Source organism: Chiloscyllium plagiosum, chromosome 32 (genome assembly GCF_004010195.1).
Source record: "Chiloscyllium plagiosum isolate BGI_BamShark_2017 chromosome 32, ASM401019v2, whole genome shotgun sequence".
Lineage (NCBI taxonomy): Eukaryota > Metazoa > Chordata > Chondrichthyes > Orectolobiformes > Hemiscylliidae > Chiloscyllium > Chiloscyllium plagiosum.
In genome coordinates, this window is record NC_057741.1 from 4,040,780 (window position 1) to 4,064,451 (window position 23,672).

The 23,672-nt window shown below is 39.5% G+C and overlaps 1 protein-coding gene across 1 annotated transcript in view; it reads right to left on the reverse strand.

Moving 5' to 3' along the window:
• LOC122539329 (short transient receptor potential channel 3-like) overlaps window positions 1-23,672 on the reverse strand; it is a 163,734-nt gene that overhangs the window by 134,894 nt on the left and 5,168 nt on the right. Inside the window, exon 2 of the mRNA XM_043674045.1 lies at window positions 18,499-18,668. Within this exon, the coding sequence (XP_043529980.1) occupies window positions 18,499-18,668 (170 nt within the window). The remainder of the gene's footprint in view (window positions 1-18,498; window positions 18,669-23,672) is intronic.

Below are 23,672 nucleotides of genomic sequence, written 5' to 3' on the forward strand. Positions count from 1 at the left end.
CCTCCTCTGTAATATGGACATTTTTCAAGATGTCACCATCTATTTTCCCACATTCTATATCTTCCATGTCTTTCTCCACTGTAAACACGGATGCAAAGTATTCATTTAGTATCTCCCTCATCTCCTGCGGTTCCACAAGGACTGCCATACTCATCTTTGAGAGGTCCTATTCTTTCCCAAGTTATCCTTTTGTCCTTAATGCGTTAATGAAATCCCTTTGGATTCTCCTTCATCCTATTCGCCAAAGCTATCTCATGTCCTCTTTTTGCCCACCTGATTTCCCTCTAGAATACTCCTGCTGCCTTTATACTCTAAGGATTCACTCGATCTCTGCTGTCTCGATCTCTACCTGACATATGCTTCCATCTTTTTCTTGACCAAAACCTTAATTTCTCTAGTCATCCAGCATTTCCTATACCTACCAGCCTTTCACCCTAACAGGAACATACCGTCTCTGGACTCACGCTATCTCATTTTTGAGGCTTCCCATTTTCCAGCCGTCCCTTTATCCATGAACATCCACCCCCAGTCAACTTTTGAAAGTTCTTGCCTAATATTGTTAAAATTGGCTTTCCTCCGACTTAGAACTTTAACTTTAGATCTGGTCTATCCTTTTCCAACATTATTTTAAAACTACTAGAATTATGTTCATTGGTCCCAAAGTGCTCCTCCACTAACATCTCAGTCATCTGCCCTGCCTTAATTCCCAAGGGGAAGTCAAGGTTTTCACCTTTTCTGGGAGGTACATCCACATGCTGAATCAGAAAAGTTTCTTGTGCACACTTAACAAATTCCTCTCCGTCTAAACCCTTTACACTATAGCGGTCCCAGTCTATGTTTGGAAAGTTAAAATCCCCCATCATAACCACCCTATTATTCTTATAGATAATTGAGAGATCTTGACAAATTTGCCTCTGACTATACAATCCTAATAAGGTGATCATCCCTTTCTTATTTCTCAGTTCCACCCAAATAACTTCCCTGGATATATTCCCAGGAATTTCCTCCCTAAGGACAGCTGGGAGAAAGTGAGGACAGCAGATGCTGGAGATCAGAGTTAAGAGTGTGGTGCTGGAAAAGCACAGCAGATCAAGCAGCATCCAAGGAGCAGAAGAATCGACGTTTCGGGCATAAGCCCTTCATCAAGGCCCTCTCATTCCTGATTAAGGGCTTATGCCTGAAACGTCAATTCTCCTGCTCCTTGGATGCTGCCTGACCTGCTGTGCTTTTTCAGCACCACACTCTCAACACTAAATACAACTGTAATGCTATCCCTTATCAAAAACACTACTCCCCCTCCTCTCATGCCCTCCCTTTCTATCCTTCCTATATCCTGGAACATTAATCTGCCAGTCCTGTCCATTTCTGAGCCATGTCTCTGTAATTGCTATGATATCCCAATCCCATGTTGCCAGAGTTCATCTGTCTTCCCTGTTAGGCCTCTTACATTGAAATAAACACTGTTTAATTTATCAGTCCTATCTCGTTCCCTGCTTTGTTCCTGCCTGCCCTGACTGTTTGACTTGCTCTTTTTCCCAATTGTACCAGTCTCAAATTGATCTCTTTCCTCACTGTCTCCCTGGGTCCCAAATCGCAACCCCCCCCCCCCCCCACCAACTAGTTTAAATCCTCCTGGGCAGCTCTAGCTAATCTTCTTGCCAGTTTATTAGTCCCCTTCCAATTCAGGTGCAATCCATCCTTTTCATACAGGTCACTTCTACCCCAGAAGAGATTCGTAACAGAGGGAAGGGAGGTTCTAGAACTCTTCGCTAATGGAAATTGCATTTACTAATGTCACAGTCAAGTAAGTCAATCAAGAGTTTTCCATTCAGAAAGATCTTTTGTTGATTAGTTCCTCCCTATCAACTCCTCTTCCTTTTGCTCCTCCACCTTTTCCACTTCCTTCACTCTGTCAAGTATTATAAAGCTCCTTCACACATCACAGACAGTAGAAGTGCTGTTTAAACAGTGGTCTCTTCCATTACATATTGTGTGAAGCATGACCACATGCTTTCTGTCTGCTGCCCACTTGTGTTCACCAAAACTGTTCACCAAAGCCTTGAGGGACGTTATTCATAGAAAGTCACAGTCATCTAATTGCAACTCAGAATTGCAATTCATAGGATATGGATGTCTCTGGCTCAGCCAGCATTTATTGACCATCCCAAATTGTCCTTGTGAAGGTGTGGTCAAAGCAGGTAGCAATGGAATGATGCAGTAAAAGGGCATAATGACTACTGCTGGGATAGCTGTCACTCACCTGTATGATTTAAAGCACACCAACCAGACAGTTAGAGAATAGAATCCCCTTTGCAAAATCTTCAGTCTTGAACTACATATCATCAATAACTTCTCTTATGCAACAGGGAATGACAAACAGAGAGATGTTCTAAATATCGCTTGTTCCAGCCTTGGAGGAATCAGATGGGTAAAGACTGCAGATATCAGTGAGGCTTCCCTAAGTAAAATTAAGATGTCTGATACATTGTGCTGGCTTTTATGGAGGGTAGGTCAGAATTTGGCTGGCAGTTGATATGCCAGAGGGAAGCCAAACCTGCAGCTGTAACATGCTGCAAGAGTGTGAAACAAGGTGAGAACACAACTCACATTATGCTTCTCCCACTTAGTAGGACAACGTCCCACCTTCTAGCGCTGCCAGGCAACTGATTGAATGTTATCTCCAGCAGACACAGCAGAGTCAGAGTTCAATAGAGTGCACTGACAGGACTGGAAGGAGGAAGTTACTGAAGACAGTTAAGTCCTGGTTTCTTGAGTAGGGAGGGAGGAGATGGAATTGAGGAGGGTAGTGTTTTGGAGGACAGGTAGTGAGAAATAAAATGCTTTGGGGGGTAGTTACTTAATGTGGGGATGGGGTAAAGGGTGTCTCTGATTTACAACAAACAGCTTGACAATAAAATGTGTATGTGAATTGTGTTATTGCAAACATTCTAAATTTTAACTGGACAGTACTCATTAAATAAGCATTAAGTTAAAACAAAGAACTGTGGATGCTGGAAATCTGAAACGAGAACAGAAAATGCTGCAGAAACTCAGCAGGTGTGGTAGCATCTGTGGAGAGAAAGCATGTTACTGCCTGAGTCCCTTCATGGGTCACTGTTTTTGTTTCAAATAAGCAGTCTGCCATAAATATAATTTAGTTAAGATATTTTTAATTAAAGTTATGCTTATGTATACATATTCTAGAAATATGGTCCATTTCTGTAGGGACATTAAGTTGTATCTTTTAATACCAAAATATTAGTTGCTTCAAGGCTGTATTAAATGCATAATTTGATAGCATGAGTTTCTTTTTTTTAAATAGAGCAAATTAACCACAGATTGCCACAACAAAATAAATTCTTACCAAATGATTGTTTTTTAAAAAGAATCATAATAGATTATTCAGGCTGCCTTTGGTGCTCAAATTCTAAAATGCTTAATCTTTGAAACTTAAATAAAGAGTATATAAAGATAAATATTGCAATAACTGATTATTTAACTACAGACAAACTACATTATTTAATAGATCTTAATATATTTTTCATTCCAGTTTAAATTTGCATTTCAATTACCTGTATTATTGTGTTTTTCTTTGTAATTACTTTACCACTGTTATCATCTGTTATTGTTCACCCATTGTGAAGAAAGCTGTGTAAATTAATCTTGAGACTGACACCACCAATATTGAAAAAATGCTGACATAGAATTACGGAGTTATTAGAGTCATACAAAACAGAGCAGGCCCTTTGGCCAGCACTGACCTATCTATGCTAATCACACTTTCCAGCACTTGGGTCATAGACTTGAATGTTATGACATTTCAAGTGCTCATTCATGTACTTTTGAAAGGTTGCGAGGTTTCCCGCTTCTACTGCTCTCCCAAGCAGTTCATTCCAGATTTCCGTAGTTTTTCTCAATCCTCTCTAACCTTCCTGCCTTCAATTTAAAATTATGTCCCCTTGTTACTGACCTTTCAACTAAAGGGAAGGATTGTCTCCTGCCCACCTCAATCAGGTCCCCCCTTCTCTACTCTAAAGAAAACAACCCTTGCCTATCTAGCCTCTCTGCATAACTGAAATGCTCCAACCCAGGCAACAACCTACTGAATCCCCTCAGTATCCTCTCCAGTGCAATGATATCCTTCCTATAATGTGGAAACCAGAACTGCACACGCTACTCCAGTTGTGGCCTAACTAAAGTTTTGCACAGCTCCAACATAACCTCCCTGCTTTGATAATCTATGCCACAACTGATAAAAGCAAGTGACCTTCTTAACTATCCTATTAACCTGTCCTGCCACCTTCAGGGATCTTGGACAAGCATTCCAAGATCCCTCTGTTCTTCTGAGCTTCCTAGTATCATGCCATTCACTGAATATACTCCCTTATCTTGTTTCTGGGTCCATAGTGGATCACTTGATAATTTCCAGGGCCAAATTCCATCCGCCACTGATTTGCCCAACAAAATTCAAATTTTACTACCTGCTGTGATGGAATTTAAACGTGGATCCTGAGAACATTACGTTAGGTATGGGGATAACTAGTCCAGCAATAATACCAATACACCATCACCCACCCACTGTGCGGATCTCTTGCCAAAAAGTAATGTGATTTCATTTTCTTTCTTAATTAATTACAAGATTAGTTTTGCCATGCTGAGTTTCATTCTACTTACTTATTTTCTGTATATCTCTAAATATACTAGACAGCAATACTTAGGATCAGGAGTAAGGCATTCAGCCCATTGAGCCTGCTCTGCCATTCATTTAAATTATTGTTGATTATCTATCTCAAAGCCACTTTCTCACACTATACTCATATCTCTGGTGACATTAATGTCCAGAAATCTACTGAGTTCTGCCTTGACTATGCTCTTGAATATTGACCCTCTGCAATCTCTTTAAGGTACCACTCGCTGAGTGAAGTAAATCCTATTTCATCTCAGTCTGAAATGGCAAACCCCTGATTCAGAAACTATCATCAGCCAGGGTAAACATCCCAATGATAGCCACCTTGTCATTGCCCTGTAAGAATTTTTAAGTTTCAATACAATTGCCTCTCATTCTTTGAAATTCAGTTCCCTCAAATCTCTCTTCATAAATTGACTCCACCACTGCAGAAAGTAATCTGGTAAATTGATCTCTGTTGCACTCCCTCCTGTGGTTAGTATAAATTTCCTCAGATAAGGGGACCAAAAAAGCACACAAAAATACAGTTTCACCAAAGCTGTATGCAATTGAAGCAAGACCTCTTTACGTCTGTGGTGAAATCTCCGCAAGATAAAGGCTAACATGCCATTTTCCTTTCTAACTGATTGCTGAACCTGCAGGTTTAGAATTTTTATAAGTATAGATTGATATGTATATTTTATTGTCAGGCTGTTTGTCTGACATCCAGTATTAAATGAGCAGAAATTTCCTCCAATTAAATATTGGGAAAACTGAAGCTATTTTCTTCAGTTCTTGCCTTGAACTCCATTTTCTCACTGACCTTCTCTGCTCCTCGTTGTTTCTTTAAAACCTGCTAAAATCCCTTTCCTCTTTTGGTGCTCTCCTCTAATCTCTTTGTGGTCAGTGTCAACCAAGAATACTCCCTTTGGACATCAATACTTTCCAGCCTCTGAACATTTAATACTCTTGCATTAGTCTTTTTTTCTTATTGGTAGCTTCACAGTTGGTCATATTATATGCCATTTTCTTGTCTACATATTAGGCCTATCCCATTAAGCTTCTAAATAAATGCTTCTTTGCATTCTCCTTGCAACTTATATTCCCACCTAGTTTTGTGTCATCAGCAAATTTGGAAATATTATATTGAGTCAATGCATAAAAATATTTTCTACAGGTTATGAATAGGTGTGAGGAGAAAGTGAGGTCTGCAGATGCTGGAGATCAGAGATGGAAATGTGTTGCTGGAAAAGCGCAGCAGGTCAGGCAGCATCTAGGGAACAGGAGAATCGACGTTTCGGGCATTAGCCCTTCTTCAGGAAAGAAGGGCTAATGCCCGAAACGTCGATTCTCCTGTTCCCTAGATGCTGCCTGACCTGCTGCTCTTTTCCAGCAACACATTTCCATCTATGAATAGGTGTGATCCTGACGGTGATCCTTGAAGTACCACACTAATCTTGTTTATCAACCTCTTAGATTAAATTAAATTCCCTGCAGAGTGGAAACAGGCCCTTTGGCCCAACTAGTCCACACCGACCCTCCGAAGATTAAACCACCCAGACCCATTTTACTTTGACTAATGCACCTAACACTATGGGCAATTTAGCATGGCCAATTCACCTAACCTGCACATCTTTGGACTGTGGGAGGAAACTGGAGCACCCGGAAAAAACCCACACAGACAGTTACCTGAGGCTGGATTTGAACCTGGGACCCTGGTGCTGTGAGGCAGCAGTGCTAATCACTGAGCCACCGTACTGCCCAGAGCAAAAGTCTCTCTTCACTACCCATTCTACCTTGTTTGGGAACTTATCAAACTCCTTCCAAAAATCCAAATACAGCACATCCACTGGATTTCATTTATCTGGAACATCATCAAAAACTCTAAACAGTTTGTAAAACATAATTTTCCTTTATAAATCTATGCTTACTGCCCAACCATATCATTATTTTGTAAGTATCTGGTTATCACATCCTTCATAATAGATTCTAATATCTTCCCTACTACAGATGTCAAATGTCCTGCCTTCATATCAAATAATGTATTACTAATTAGACAAAATTTATATTTCATTATTTCCTTATATAATGATTGCACTGCATAGGAGGAAGAAGTACTATTTTATATAGAGCTGAAAATACAATTGTTTTTTGAACATGATGGAATTGGTAATTAAAGTATTGAATCATAGAATGTTTATCATGTCTGTGCTGTATATGCAAGAACAGCACTGTTAATCACACTATCCTACCCTTTACTCATAACTCAGCAATTTTTCTTGCATTTTGCTGAATAATGAAACATGCTATTGAAGCTCTTCTCACTCATCAGGACCGACATAAGAATACCAAATTTCACAGAGAGCAACAATTTATACTGCATGAGAAGAAGACTTCTGATTGTTTGGCAAATGAACTCCAATTGCTCAAGGCATTGCCATGGAGAATGCACCAGGGAACAGTTATTTCCTCAAGCTTTTGTTTACATATAAAAAGGTGCAATGCCTTTCTTTTTCTAAAAGACATGGCCTTGTATATGAATATATCTAGCTTCCAGGAAGCATTTTTTCTTCTCTATGGGTAATTATCCAACTTCATTTTGAAAGCCAAATTTGAATCGTCCAATCCCCTTGCTAAGGCAGTTCATTTCAAATCCTACTCTCTGCTCCATAAAATAATATTTACTCAGATCACCATTGCCTCTTTTGCCAAATTACCTTCAATTGCTTCTGTGTTATTCTCAACCCTGCCCCAGAAAGGAACAGTTTCTTCCGATCTACTCTGAACAGGCCCCTCATGATTTTCAACATTCTTTCTCTTCTAGAAGCTTTTCCAATCTGTTCTCTTGGTGAAGCCTCTTATTCATGGAATTATTCTCCTAATTCCTTTCTGCAACCTCTCTAAAGGCTTTAAATGTCTCCACAATTACTGAATTATAGACAAAATGGTCCAGTTGAGGCCAAACTATTGTTCTATAAGATAAATTATAACTTCCTGAATGTTTTCTTTATGACACCATTTATAAAGCTCAGGATTTCATTTTCCTTTTATAAACACTTGACCTGCAACAAATTGTGTATAAATATGCCAGGTTTCTCTGTTCATGCACGAGCTGAAAAATTTGTTGCTAGAAAAGCGCAGCAGGTCAGGCAGCATCAAAGGAGCAGGAGAATCGACGTTTCGGGTATAAGCCCTTCTTCAGGAATGAGGAGGGTGTGCCAAGCAGGCTAAGATAAAAGGTAGGGAGGAGGGACTTGGGGGAGGGGCGTTGGGAATGCGATAGGTGGAAGGAGGTTAAGGTGAGGGTGATAGGCCGGAGAGGGGGTGGGGGAGGAGAGATCAGGAAGAAGATTGCAGGTCAAGAAGGCGGTGCTGAGTCCGAGGGTTGGGACTGAAATAAGGTTGGGGGGAGGGGAAATGAGAAAGCTGGAGAAATCTGTATTCATCCCTTGTGGTTGGAGAGTTGCCATGGTCTGGCGATGGAGGAGGCCAAGGACCTGCATGTCCTTGGCAGAGTGGGAGGGGGAGTTAAAGTGTTCAGCCACGGGGCGGTTGGGTTGGTTTGTGCGGGTGTCCCTCATGCACCCTTTTAAAAATTGTACTTTTGGATTATATTACTTGCCCTCATTCTTCCCGGCTAGAATGTACTGATGGAATAGTGACAAAAAAAAATGTCATTAGGCAGCAGTCTTATCTCAGAATCAGAAAGTTGTGGGTTGAAGCCAATTCTAGGATCTGAGCATAAAAATTATTTCAGACACACAACGCTACGCTATGGAGCTGTTGAAACACTGTCAGCTTTCAAGGATATGTTAAACTGAGGACCTGTCTATTCTTTACGGTGGATGGAAAAAGCCAAGGCACTTATTTCTTTTTCTCGGAACAGATCTGAATTTACCATGCTGCAGACAAACACACCTGACATAAATAGTCCCTTTAAGATGTGAGCACTTATGGCTAGACAGCAAAAGGAAATGAGAGAGCACATTGATTCACTGCATGCTAGTCAATATCTAGCCCTCGATCAATATTACAAAAAAAAGATTCTCTGGTGATTGTCACATTGCTCTCTGTTGGAGCTCCTTGGGCACAAGTTGCTTACCACAATTCCAACCCAGTGAATATATTTCAAAGCACTTTATTGGCCTAAAGTACTCTTGAAAAACACTATATAAATGTAAGCTTTTTTTTCAAAAATCCTGTTGTACAACTGAAAATCATTCTTTCCTATGAAAGCAATCAAATAAGCATGCCTTAACAAGAATAACACTCCATAGAATTTGTCTCCAGTGCCATCTGGAAGACTTCATGGAGACAGACAATTTTTGAAAGAAAAGAAAACCTCTGGACAAAATTTCATTTTGTAATACTTTATCAAACAAGCTAAAAATCAACATTATTCAAATATTAATTAACAGGTGATCGATATTTCAAAATTAAAAGTTAAGTTCAAATAGTCGACTCAATAAATATATGTTGCAAGTAGTTACAAACATTTGCATTTCATCCTGCATGAGTATAACACCATATGCAATCTTGAACAAAAGCAAAAGTTGCTCGAAAAGCTCAGCAGATCTGGCAGCATTTGTGAAGAAAAATAAGCAAAGTCTGAGTCTCTAATCGTTAAAGAAGGTTAAATTTTGTCATATTTAGCTTTTGAATGAGTGTTTGAAATTCCTTTTATACACAGTCAATGCTTTATCTGAAAAGGAAGGGCTCAAACCCAACTACTAGTACTAGCCTTGAAAAGACAGATGCCATATGTATTCTAGCTTGAGGAGATATTCTTGTAAAACTGAAGTTATACCCATTAATTTCATAGGGTACCATAGGGAGATGTGGATTCTTACACTGTCTAGGGAAGGAAGGGTATAAATGTAGAGATATTAGAGTAGATATTGCAGAATTTGATAACTTGTTTCTGTTTGTATAAGTTCATTTGTAGAATATAGATATTGCTTGCTAGGACAGCATTTATTGTCCATCCTTGGTACACCTTTGGGGTGGGATGGGGGGAAATGTTAGGAGCTGGGTTTCAGAACTTGTCATGGACAATAACAAAAAAAAATTGATCGTGGGATTAAACTTCTGAATTTGTTCTCCCTTCAGGGAGCATTAGCTACTGGGACCAAATGTTTAAGGACATGTTATGCAATTTTACAGCAATTGATTTTCTGATCACTGTACTTAAATTATTCACAGTTCACTTGCAAATGACCAAACTATGCACACAGTTAGCACAGGTCTCCACAAACAGTCCCAAGCCATAAAATTACCCCATCTTTCGTCACTGGACCTGAAACGTTAAGTCTGATTTTTCTTCACAAATACTGCCAGATCTGCTGAGCTTTTTGAGCAACTTCTGCTTTTGTTCAAGATTGCATATGGTGTTATACTCATGCAGGATGAAATGCAAATGTATATAACTACTTGCAACATATATTTATTGAGTCTACTATTTGAAGTGGAACTTAACTTTTAATTTTGAAATACCGATCACCTGTTAATTAATATTTGAATAATGTTGATTTTTAGCTTGTTTGATAAAGTATTACAAAATGAAATATTGTCCAGAGCTTTTCTTTCAAAAATTGTTTGTCTCCATGAGGTTTACAACACTGTCCCCAGATATCCTGTTAAGTTCATAACGGGTCTTCTCTGTGAACGGCTGCAACATGAGAGGAGCTGTTGAAATAACCTTGCACAATGACTCTGATACATAGCCACAGTTCACTTGAGTTGGTGAAGGGGCATATAGTGAGTCCAATGAAAGAAACATCAATTCTGCAAACTGCTCTTTTTGAAAAGGTGTTGAGGTTCCTCAGTACTTATGTGGCTACATCCATCTAATACTTCATCACATTCCTCAATGGAATTTGTGGGTGGTAGAGATACTTAGAGAGAACGAAAGTACGGTTCTTGAAAATAATAATATAAAATAGCTAACGTATGAAATATCTGATATAATATGAATCATGATGTTCATCTTAGTTAGAAATCCAAATAAGCACTTGCAGATAGGTTGCTGAAGCAATACCATCAGAACACTCAGATATTAAGGGAGAGCATTACTTGTCTGTCATTAATATCAGTTTAAATAAGATTTTGTAACAGAATAGATTGCACAATAATATGTGATGCTTAAAACTAGAGGAAGCAACATAATTAGAAATGTAGAGATTACTGCTTGGTACAAATGACAGATAAATCATAAAGGTTCCAGCAGTTTTTATTTGTTAGTTTGCTGTCAAAATCATTGTGCATAAACAGAGTCACTGACAAAAAAAATGCTTTAAGGGCAAAAAATGTTTAGACAATAAAATAAAAAATACAAAATTGCTTTGGAACTAATAAAATACTTTAAAACTATGCTTTGCCTTAATATCAAGTCTGAACTTTGTTTAATTGTCAAGTAATATGATACCAAAATGTCTACTGGGTCACTTGCCTCCTTGGTCCCCATTAACTTTTTTTGATCTTGTCTAACTTAGGTTCATCCAATGCTACTTTTGTTCGTCTGGGCAAAGGAGGGGTTATCGGCTGAACTGAGTCTATAGCAGATAGTGACAGAACAAACAAGAATAAAAGAAACTAATTGATTGTCTTCATCAATCTATCTTTTGCAGTTGCATCTTTTCACAATGTTTCCAAGACCAATGCATGGCCCATATGAAGACAAAGTCTTGTATTCACATTGAATATACCCTCTGTGGATGCCCATTTGGACAGAAATTGATTATACAACCAGAGAGATATATGGAAGAGTATATAGCAGGCTAGGAGGTTAATGTATGGTGATTTTGACTGAAGCTGAAAGGGTTAAAACACTTGCAGATAGGTTGCTGAAGCAATACCATCAGCTGAAAGGGTGTAAACTTTGGAAGTTTTCTACAGTGACAACTGGCACAAAATAACTGTTCAATGTTTTTGCCACTTCTTTGTTTTGTATTATTAACTCACCAGACTCATTCTTTCGAAGACAAACACTCATTTTAGTTACTTTTTTTTAGTATCTGTAGAAACTTTTACTAATTTTTTCTATTTCCAACAAGCCTTCTCTCACACTTTTAAATTCTCAATTTTTTTTATTCTCCATTGCTGGTTCTCAACCCACTGACCTACCATTACCCTTTACAGATTAATACAGAATTGCTTTCAATTTGATACAATCTTTATATTTCTTACTTAGCTACAGATGATGCATCTACCTCCTAGATTTTCTCTCTCTCACTGGAACAAAACTGTGCTGAGAGTTATTAAATGTCTCCTTAAGTCCTTAAACTTTTTCCCCGGGTACAACAGAGTGTTACAAGGGGACATAAATTTAAGGTGAAGGGTGGAAGGTATAGGGGAGATGTCAGGGGTGGGTTCTTTACCCAGAGAGTGGTGGGGGCATGGAATGCGCTGCCCGTGGGTGTGGTAGAGTCGGAATCATTGGCGACCTTTAAGCGGCATTTGGATAGGTACATGGATGGGTACTTAATCTAGGTTAGAAGTTCGGCACAACATCGTGGGCCGAAGGGCCTGTTCTGTGCTGTATTGTTCTATTGTTCTATGTTCTAAGTCACTGAACCTTACTTTTTAAACCTGGTTTCCCAGTTCATTTCAGCAAAACAGTTTGAGTGGGAGGTCTAAAATGAGATGAACATCTGGAGTTTGGTGCAGAGCTCATGCATCCATTACAGGAAATTCTTCAATGACCTCCTAAGATCCAGCAGGTGAATGGCATGCAAATTTCAGATTGTAACCATCTGTCACTTCTGTAGTCTCCAATACACATAGCCTTTTAAGCATTTATTAGTAACCACATATAAATGTCAGTCCTGGCAGCATCTACATCTCAACAGACAACTAAGACACTTTCTCCTTGTTTACTGACCTCACCCTCCTTCTCTTCCACAATGATCCCCTTCAAATTTTGTGCCTACATCTCAAGCAAAGACTGACCTCATAAGAGTCCCTAATGTCTATATTTTGTTACTGAAGAAGAGAGCATACAGTTCCTCAGAGAGGTGGAAAAGCAGAGCATCTCTGATAATCCTGATGCAAATGAAGGAATAAAGAATAAGTATGTCACAGCAGTTCACTGGAAACTTTGCATAAATCTGTAGGATCTTCTCACATACGAGCTGCACGTTGAACTAGTGGAAATATTTAGTACGAAGAAATATACTTGACTTGAACATCGATCACCTTATGAATGTAGTCAATTACCTCTGTATCTGAGGGAATCCTGCCATCAAGACTAAGCTCTTAGACCACTGCATTTAATTAGTTGAATTAGTGTCAAACCAGATGTACCCGATGCAATTCAAATTATTCAGCACCTCACGCTATATTTGTGAACTGCAGTTTGCGAACTCCAACAAATGTCTGTGGTTTTGTCCTTGAATGATCCAGATGCATAAATGTTAAAGCTACAGTCACCTTGACTTTTAAAAGCAATGGTGACCTCCTGTTTCCAATGAGGTCACTCTCCATTAGGGTGCGTAGGTCACCAACTGCCTGACTGGACAGCTGAAGCTTTCAGGAGTGCTAGCTGATCTTGCTACTGTGGAGGTTGAGCTGCCAAGAACTGCAGGTCTTCCACAGTGGACTACCCCAATTCAGAGTGCATGCAACACAAACAATGCAAAATTCTCTCAGTTCGGCATGATTTGTCAGACTAGGGTATATGCTCAAACCTTTCTGATTCACTACAAGAGTATTATGAACCTTTTGACATTGAGTAAAAACTTGTATAAAGACTTCAATCAAAGAACCTGCATGTGCTTTATGATATTTGGATTTATTTCATTGACAGATGTAAGGGAATACAGAAAATTAACTTTGTTATATCACAGCCTGTATTGAACTGGATTCTCTTACATCTATCTCTAGATCTCTCATAATACCTGAGATTAAAACTGAACCTTTTTCTAATTTGTGTTCTTTGCAAAGCCATAATTGATAGTAAAAGCTTTCAGAAATGCTGTACCATTCAAGGAAAGGCATACATAATACAATTATAATGTCTGTAATCAATTCCATTAGTTTTCTGAAACATTTTAATTAAGTGAAATCCTTTCACTCAAATCATGGACCAAGTGCTGGCAAATGGGACTAGATTGATTAAGGATATGAGGTCGGCATGGTCGAGCTGGACCGAAGGATTTGTTTCCATGCTGCACATCTCTATGACTCTTGACTCTATTCAGATCATGCTTTGTTGAAATTAGTATGTTTTGAATCTTATGTAAATCATGTATTCTAGGCTCTATTGCTTTGTTTAATTATTTTTCACCTGCCAATATTCTCCCTTTTTTGCTGAAACAGCAAATGATTTTGAATAATGCTTCCTCAGACTTGTGTCTTCCAAGTATATCTCCAATGTTCCTACTTTCCATAACTTTGAAGAGATCCAAAAACACTGTTCCCTCTGTATTTGCTGACACAAATTCACATTCACTCCTGTGTCTGCTGATCTATATTGTCTACCAGTTATCAATGTCTCAATTTTAAAATTCTCACCTTTGTTTTCAAATCCCTCAATGACCTTAGCCCTGTCTCCAGCTCTACAAGCCTTTGGGATGGATGTAAGTTTGCTTGCTGAACTGGAAGGTTCATTTTCAGACATTTTGTCACCATACTAGGTAACATCATCAGTGAGCTTTTGGTGATGCACTGGTGATATGGCCCATTTTTTATTTATGTGTTTAGGTTTCCTTGGGTTGGTGTTGTCATTTCTCATGGTGATGTCATTTCCTGTTCTTTTTCTCAGGGGATGGTAAATGTGATCCAAGTCAATGTGTTTGTTGATAGAGCTCTGGTTGGAATGGCATGCTTCTAGGAATTCTCCCGCCTGTCTCTGTTTGGCTTGTCCTAGGATGGATGTTGTCTCTGTTTGGCTTGTCCTAGGATGGATGTGTTGTCCCAGTCAAAATGGTGTTAATTTTCTGCCTGTTTGTCACCTATACAGTGTATTCAAAATGAACGGGTACCCAATGAACACATTCCACTAATTTCTCAGCAACAAACCCAAACAAGCAGACAAAATGCGTTCAGAAACCCTAGCCACTCTACCCTACATCAAAGACATCTTGGAAATGACTGCCAGACTGTTCAGACCCCTTGGTATCATGATTGTCTATAAACCCACCAACACACTAAAACAGCAGCTAATGAACTTGAAAGACCCTATAAAGACAACAAAGCAAAACAAATGTTATTTACAAAATATCTTGTGAAAACTGTAACAAACACTACATTGGACAAACAGGCAGGAAACTAGCCACCAGGATATATGAACATCAACTAGCCACAAAAAGACATGACCCTCTCTCACTAGTATCTTTACAAACAGAGGAGGAAGGACACCACTTTAACTGGGACAACACATCCATCCTAGTACAAGCCAAACAGAGACACGGGCGAGAATTCCTAGAAGCATGGAATTCCAACTGGAACTCTATCAACAAACACATTCACTTGGATCCCATTTACCACCCCCTGAGAAAAAGAACAGGAAATGACATCACCAACCCAAGGAAACCTAAACACATAAATAAAAAGCGGGCCATACCACCAGTGCTTCACTGGAGGCTCACTGATGATGTTACCTAGTATGGTGACAAAATGTCTGAAAACGAACCTCCCAGCTCAGTGAGCAAACTTACATCCAGAACCTCAACTTGAGCTACAAATCTTATCAAAACTCACTAAGCCTTTGGGATGTTTGCACTTGTCCACTTCTGGCCCCTTGAACATTTCTGGTTTTAATGCTTCACTGTGGATGGCTGTGAAATGCCTTTCCTAAAGTTCTTCACCATCCTGCCTCTTTTTTTCTTATTTAGAATGGCCCTTAAACTCTACTTTCTCAGCCAAGATTTTGTTAATCTTCTGCTTTTGTGTCTCTTTATACAGAGCAGTGTCAAAATTTGATTGATAACACGTCTATGAAATGCCTTGGGTTATTTTATGAGGTTAAAAACCCTCCTTAAATACAGTGCTTGTACTTTTTGTTGTTGCAAAAGTGTGAGAAATTGAAACACGGCAGAAATACTTTGGCATTTTTTTAAAAAATTGGTAACAGCTCATCCTTTGGGCCATCCTATGTTTGGACAAACTGAACTCCAAACTTAATAATGAATACATGATCACTTGAGAGCCTGTTCACCTAGTTTTCTAAATGAAGAGACTGAAACAACAATAACAGGAAGACTTTCATGTATGTAGCAAAAGGGCATTATTCCCTTCATGAGTGGTGTAAAAATAAAGGAAAGCTAATGATGTCCACCATTGTTTATGTAATGCCACATGACTAGTAGATCAATTTGCAATGAGGAACAAATGTGTGAGAAGCACGAGACCCTTGAGGAAAAATTTATACAGAAGAAAGGCCTTTGACCACAAGTCTATCAGGTCAGCACATAATGTCCTCAAGACCCTACAAGAAAGGATGAGAACCATCCTGTTGAACAGTTCCCTGAGAAAACAGTTGAAGCCAATTGGGAGAATGCTTCACCACCAGAACTTTCCAATAAGGACCAAAATGTAGCTTGGTTGGTGGTGAAAAGAGCATTACTCATCAGTTCTTTCATACATACTCTGGCTCTCTGCTTTTGAGAAGGTTGCAGTGTTGAGGAGACTGTTGCACACCTCATTCTGGAATGTGCTTTTGCAAAAGATTCTGGAGAGACATGCAGTGCTTTTTGTCAAGGTTTGTCCTGAGCAGTTCTGTGATCAGGACTCTGTGCTCTTATAGGCTGTTCCTAATATGTACAATGAGACAAATATCAACTGCGCCTTGAGAGCAATCACCTCTGTGAATGATGCACTTTGAACTGCCTGAGACTTATATACTTTTGAGTGCAAAGAGCTGTCCGCAATCAAGTATTGCAGACTGTAGCAATTCATAGTCCAGGACTAAGTGCTAAGGAACACACCAAAGTCTGGGGCAGTTGCTAGCATGATGCAATGGGGAAAGGCCACTGTCTTAGGCTTTTTCTGCTGTGATATTCTAAGGGTCTGTTAACCTATCCAGGTATATGGAGCTTGTACTGGAATGTGAATAGACACATATTTAGCAAATGCTTCAATTTTGCATTTAGATCAAAGTACCTAAACGTTCAGTGCACAAATGAGAAATGTGATACATTTTATTGTATTTTCTGTAAATTCTAACTTAAATTGTTTTGTAATCTACTTGCAGATAAATTAAAATGAAAGTCAATTTTTGCAACAATAAATAAGCCATTGAAAAGGTTATGTCTGTCCACCATTGGCCAAATGACAATGACATTCTACCTCACCACTGAATATCAACGAATTGCACTAAAAATCATGGATTTGTGTTATTTGTGCAATAAATAAACATTTTCGAACAAGCTATAATTACTCTGAGTGATAAATTCTCTGTCATTGGAAACTAATTGTTACAAATGTGGAATCTTATTCCTTCAGGATTGAATAGTTGGTGAAGATTGTAAAATGTAATTTTTCAAAAAGTTTTTCCTTCCTTTCTCGTCGTCTTTTTATTTCTTCCTAAAGCTGATTTTAAGTTACACTTTCCTCGCAATTCTCGCACCCATTTCTAATCCGCCAATCTGATTAATTCGGGGTCTTCCAGTTGCTTGCTCGGTCCACTCAGGATCAATACGTTCAATTTTCCTCACTGCTTGCACCTCCAACAACTTGCCACGCAAAATAGTTCAAGTCTCAACGTGCGGGGTAAATAAATCTAGTTAATGGCTACGCCATTGCATTTCCAGTTACAACACAATGTTTTTTGTATTTATTTTTCATTAAGTCTGAACAAATTTCACCAGAAATTTCACATTCAGTTACGACGTGTCTAAATATGCTAGACAATAATGTTCTTCAGATATGAAACAAAGTTTGATCCAGAAAGCAAAACATCTGAAAATTCGTCAGTGTCTGTGAAGCGATTGGGCAAGATGCAAACCCAGAATTCATTCCTCTGTCCACAGCCATTAACTGGCTTGATGGGCGTACTTAGCATTTTGCATTTCAGTTAGGTACCACTCCTGGTATGGGATGCAAAGAACTTGGGCCAGTTCTGAGGTAATGTTTAAATAATGACTGTTTCATCCACCCAGTATCTACTTGCATTTGTGTCTCTCAGTGTTCTTGTACGATTATGCCTAACGACTATTAATGTTCATAAATTGATACATAGCGGTCGAAACTCTGTTACTTACCTGCTGCTTCACTTGGTGGCGCTGATTTTCTGGGCAAAAAAAACCGAGATCCCAATTTTAATTCATTAATTGAGTTCTTTTTTCGAAATTGGTGTATACTGAGATGCTTGTTTGATGTTTAGTTTAACGGTCCAACCTGAAGATTTCAATATTGCATCTACTTCAACGATTTTTAAACCACTAAATTAAACAAATAAATGTGGAATTAAATATTAGGTTTGTAACATGTTTCCGTAACCTTCCACGTGCATCAAAATAAGGTTATTTCTAGTGCCTTTCACAATTAAAAATAAATTACGTTTAAAAGAAAAACAGATTTTGTAACACTGCCGTTATGACAATGCCATTTTGATTTCTACCTGTGTTGTACATAGTTCCCGAACCTTGTGTTAAATGATCAGCTGTCCGTTTTCCCAATCTCATTTATTTTAAAAGTTGCATTGCGTTTGAATAAAAGTGAAACACCATTCTGCGGCAAAATCAATATGGAAAATCTTATACGAGGCATCTTATATAGTTTATCCATCTTTACTATCATTTCCTTAATCGTATTTACACGAAAATAACAAAAAAAAAACAGAATGGCTGGATTAAATGTATTAATTAATCCACTAAACGAATGAAAAGACTTACATGATATCGGAGTATCCATGTGTTTTCCTGTCTTCTGCGATTGGGTTGGAATATTGTGAACTCAAATCCCCATTCTTCTCTTTCCAGTTCCGCCGGTTTTCCTCTTCATAAAAGGAGACTGTTATCTGAGCCTGACACCTTCTATCTTCCTCTGACATTCGGGCTGAGTTCTTCACACCAATGTATATATAGAAAGTAGAATTAATCACGTTTCAGTGGCCAGCAGCGTTGATTTTCCTCTGCGGCAGCGGGATTTCTCCTTGTGCTGGTGGGACTGGCGCAGATTCACGAGGGAACAGTGATACTGGCCAGGCTGCTCCAGTACTCCCAGCTTCCCCCCACCCCTTCCTCCGTGAAAGCGGAGTGAGAGAGAGAGAGAGAAATAGAGATGGGGTGATACTGATCACCAGCAAAGCGAGCCGGTTTGACACCAATTCAACATTAGCCCAAAGCAGTTAACCCACACAGTGGACAACGCAAATGAAATCGTATGGGTCAAAAAAAAACACACAGCAAGGTTACCACCAAAGTGCAGTAAACTCGGGATTGCGAGAATTGTTCATCTCGGAGCAGTGCAAAGCGAACCCGCGGCATCGAAGAAAACTCTCATTTTCCCGACAAGCGGTCATTCACCGTCCGGGAGACAGGCAGATAAGGGCACTAAGGTCAGTGGGTGATCAGTCATTTGGAGAGGGCTCAGAGAAGTTTGGGATCCACCACTAGAAGTGGTTATTGGCTGTGCTAACATGCCTCGTAATTAAACATCAAGCCGGGAGAGCAGATAGATTAGTAATGGTTCGGGGCAGAGAATACGGGAAGATTACAGTGAAAGGAATCACCAAACACAATTAATTATTGAAGGGTCTATGTGCCCGTGAAGGGGAAAAGTACGGAATATAGGAACATTTATCATGATGAAAAGAGAGGCAGATCATTCGCGTTTTCATACGACGAGATTTGGCTGCAACAGAGTGAGGCTTGTATGGACAATAATGTATAAGTAATTCCGAAATCACAGATAGTACATGTCAAGTTAACCTCAGGCACAACGAAGACTAAACAATTAGAACAAAGATGACACAATTCACAAACGAGAGATAGTTCATACGTTTCCTTATGGAACAACAGGACCAAAACAATTGCAAATGTCTTAAATTTCACAAAGGAACATTTAACTTTAGTAAATCCCTTAAGCCAGTCGTTCTGGTCATTGGCTTCGAGAAGACATAGCTTTCAAAAGATTGGATTTTGAGACTGGTTCATATATTTTCAAATTGAAAATCAGAACCTCAATTTTTGTTTCCTGCACTTTTTAAACTTGGGCTTCTATCTTGAATTTAGTTTTCTTTAAATATGTTATTACAATCTAGCATGGCTCACTGCTCACATATAGCTTGGAATCAATGCAGAGCGCATTGTTTGCTTGTTGGTCACTACAAAGTTTTGCTGGGGCTCTGATCATAGCTTCAATTTTAGACTTTCATTTAAATAATTGCTAAATATAAAAAAAAGCAGAAGCATAAAAAGCCACCAAATATATTCTTTGAATCATTTCTTCTTTCCTGAGTAATAGAAGATCTGTCAAAAATAAAGTTTTAAATGTTATAAAAGCAATGCAGAACTTATATATTTTCAATAAAACGAAAGAGAAACATACATACAAAATTGTCTTTAGAGTGACTTTCATAGTCTAACGTGAAATCTTACTTTAAAAGCCTGGAATAATATTATGTCTTGACCTTATGTTTGCTTTGGTTGCAAGGTAGCATTAGTCTTCCCTTTTTGAGTCCTGAGATTGTAGGTTTACCAGAAACTTGAGCACATTCTCTTGGCTGACATATGACCACAATGTTGAAAGAGTTCTCCACTGTAAAAGTTCTGACCTTCTCACGATGTGTCTGATTCTATTTGCCCTCCTCAGTTGGACACCTAAAATCCCACAGGATTGCTCCTTTGATTCTTCTCCTCCTTCAAGCATGTCACTTGGCACCACTATTAAAGTATCTTCTTGAAAATCATGCTCTCTTTCACTAATCTAATCACCATCTCAAGTTTCCCATAAGATATCCAAGAAGGTTGTCAATATCCATTAGCGCCAAAACTTTATTAGATAACTCCTGGAGCTTTTGCACTGAACTACCCCTTGATGACTGCAATTTTAATTTCAACTTTTCACACACTTTTCTGAATTTATTGATGTTCTGATTTTCTCCATGTAAATTTGTCAAATTTACAACTACTCAGTCAATTTAACTGTCTCCTGCACCTGGTCCAGCTATGAGGAGATGACCTCATACCTTCATTATCCCATAATGACACCAGCGCAAAGCAATTTTAAGCAAAATATCTTAAGCAGATCAAGCTAACACTGAATTTTGTACTTAAAATAAACTATAGACTGGGCTGAGTACTTTACAGCTTGTTGGGAAGAAGTACACGATGGAACACCTCTCCTGTCCTGTCCAGTGCTAAGAGACCCAAATTATCCCCAGATTGTGGGACGTTTTCCCCATTTCTATCTGATTCAGAAACACATTTTAAACAATAACAATTCTTGTAACTCCTTCAAACTCCCACCGCGGACAGTTACACATGCCTCTGATACTAGGAGCCCCTGGGTCATCCTCCACAGTACCACCATATCTTGGAGCTATGCAACAATGCTATCAATATTTAGCTAACTGCTGCTAAACTCCTCCACTATTGGTCACATTTTTAACTTCCAAGTATCAATGATCTAATCTGCTAGATATGTCTCATTGAGAATAAGAGACATCAATACATAATCTCACAATTCAAAGTATATTTCTAGAACTTTACTATGGATGTAAAACATTAATTAAACTGGAATTCACTTGTCTGTATTTACTTAATTACTAGGCTCTTTGACCTTAAAATGAAAGGACATTTATATCTATCTGAACATCCTGTGTTTTCTATAATATTCACTCTTTGCCACTGAATTTTGTTATTCATTATTAACTTTCATTTGCTAGCCACAGTTCAAGGCAGTACCCAGATTATGAACAACCTTGCTGATGTATTTGACCAAGATTGATTTTCCAACTGTATACCCCTTCATCATCAAAACCACCTAGTTCCACTGCCAGCACATTACCCATGAGTGCCTATTTTAGCTCATCTGTTGCAAAAAGTCTTCATTCAATCCAGTCAATCCTGCACTGGATAATTTTAAAACTTCATTCACAGGGCCTGTATACCACTAGCTGAGCCAACATTCATTGCCTGTATGGCAGTAAAGAGTCAACCACATTGCTGCAGGTCTGGAGTCACATGTGGACAACACCAGGTAAAGGAGGAAGATTTCCTTCTCTAAAAGATAATAATGAACCAGATTAATTTTTATGAGAATCCATAGTAGTTACATGGTCTTCATTAAGCTGTCCTTTTATTCCAGATTTACATTGAATTCAAATTTTAGCATCTGTTATGATGGGATTCAAAGCCATGTCTCAGAAATATTAGCCTGGGTACCATTACATGGCCACTTTCCTTTGTTTGGAATATACTGTATTGTGAGCACCAACACAGTTGTGTTTATTAATGGGATTGCAGATGCTGGAGAGTCAGAATGAAAAAGCATGGCCCTGGAAAAGCACAGCAGGTCAGGCAGTATGTGAGGAGCAGGAGATCAGCGTAATGAAGGGCTTATGCCTGGAATGTTGACTCACCTGCTCTTTGGGTGCTACTTGACCAGCTGTGCTTTTTTCAGCACCATACTTGTTGACTTGTTTATTAATGAAAAATGTGCCACTGTGTTCATTGTATTGGAATGAACTTCAGCATGTTTGCCATTATTTTGTACAGATTGGAGTGTAAGAGTAGGAAAGTTTTGTGAAAATCATACAAAGCACTATTCAAAGCACTAGCAGAAAAATGTGTTGCTGGAAAAGCGCAGCAGGTCAGGCAGCATCCAAGGAGCAGGAGAATTGACGTTTCGGGCATAAGCCCTTCTTCAGGAATGAGGAAGGTGTGCCAAGCAGGCTAAGATAAAAGGTAGGGAGGAGGGACTTGGGGGAGGGGCGTTGGGAATGCAATAGGTGGAAGGAGGTTAAGGTGAGGGTGATAGGCTGGAGAGGTCGGGAAGAAGATTGCAGGTGAAGAAGGCAGTGCTGAGTCCGAGGTTTGGGACTGAGATAAGGTGGGGGGAGGGGAAATGAGGAAGCTGGAGAAATCTGCATTCATCCCTTGTGATTGGAGGGTTCCTAGGTGGAAGATGAGGCGCTCTTCCTCCAGGTGTCGTGTTGACATGGTCTGGCGATGGAGGAGGCCAACATATCCTTGGCGGAGTGGAAGGGGGAGTTAAAGTGTTCCGCCACGGGGCGGTTGGGTTGGTTGATACGGGTGTCCCAGAGGTGTTCTCTGAAACGTTCCGCAAGTAGGCGGCCTGTCTCCCCAATGTAGAGGAGGCCACATCGGGTGCAGCGGATGCAGTAAATGATGTGTGTGGAGGTGCAGGTGAATTGGGTGCTGCCTGACCTGCTGCACTTTAATACCTGAGCAAGAACTCTTTTTTTTTTGGGTTGAGGAGGGCTTGTGTAGCAGTGCGTAACACTTTGCCTCTGCACCAGCAGCTCTGGGTTCACACTCCATGCCAAGATTGGATGACCAAAGAAGGTGAGAACTTATCATTGTAGAGGGAAGAGATCGAGGGCGGGTAAGAGGCCAGCATGGGGTGTACAGGTGGATGGGGTGTGTTGGAGGTGGGAGAAGGGATCATCAAAGGGTGGGCGGGAGTCCTGGTTGGAGAAGTAGGCATGGAGGCGAAGGCGGCGGAAGAATTGTTCAGCACCACCTTCTTGACCTTCAATCTTCTTTCCAACCTCTCCGCCCCCACCCTCTCTCCGGCCTATCACCCTCACCTTAACCTCCTTCCACCTATTGCATTCCCAATGCCCCACCCCCAAGTCCCTCCTCCCTACCTTTTATCTTAGCCTGCTTGGCATACCTTCCTCATTCCTGAAGAAGGGCTTATGCCCGAAATGTCGATTCTCCTGCTCCTTGGATGCTGCCTGACCTGCTGCGCTTTTCCAGCAACACATTTTTCAGCTCTGATCTCCAGCATCTGCAGTCCTCACTTTCTACTAGTTAATAGCAGAACTGATGTGAAGATAATGGAAAGATATACTGGCATTGGATGCATCCAAAGAATG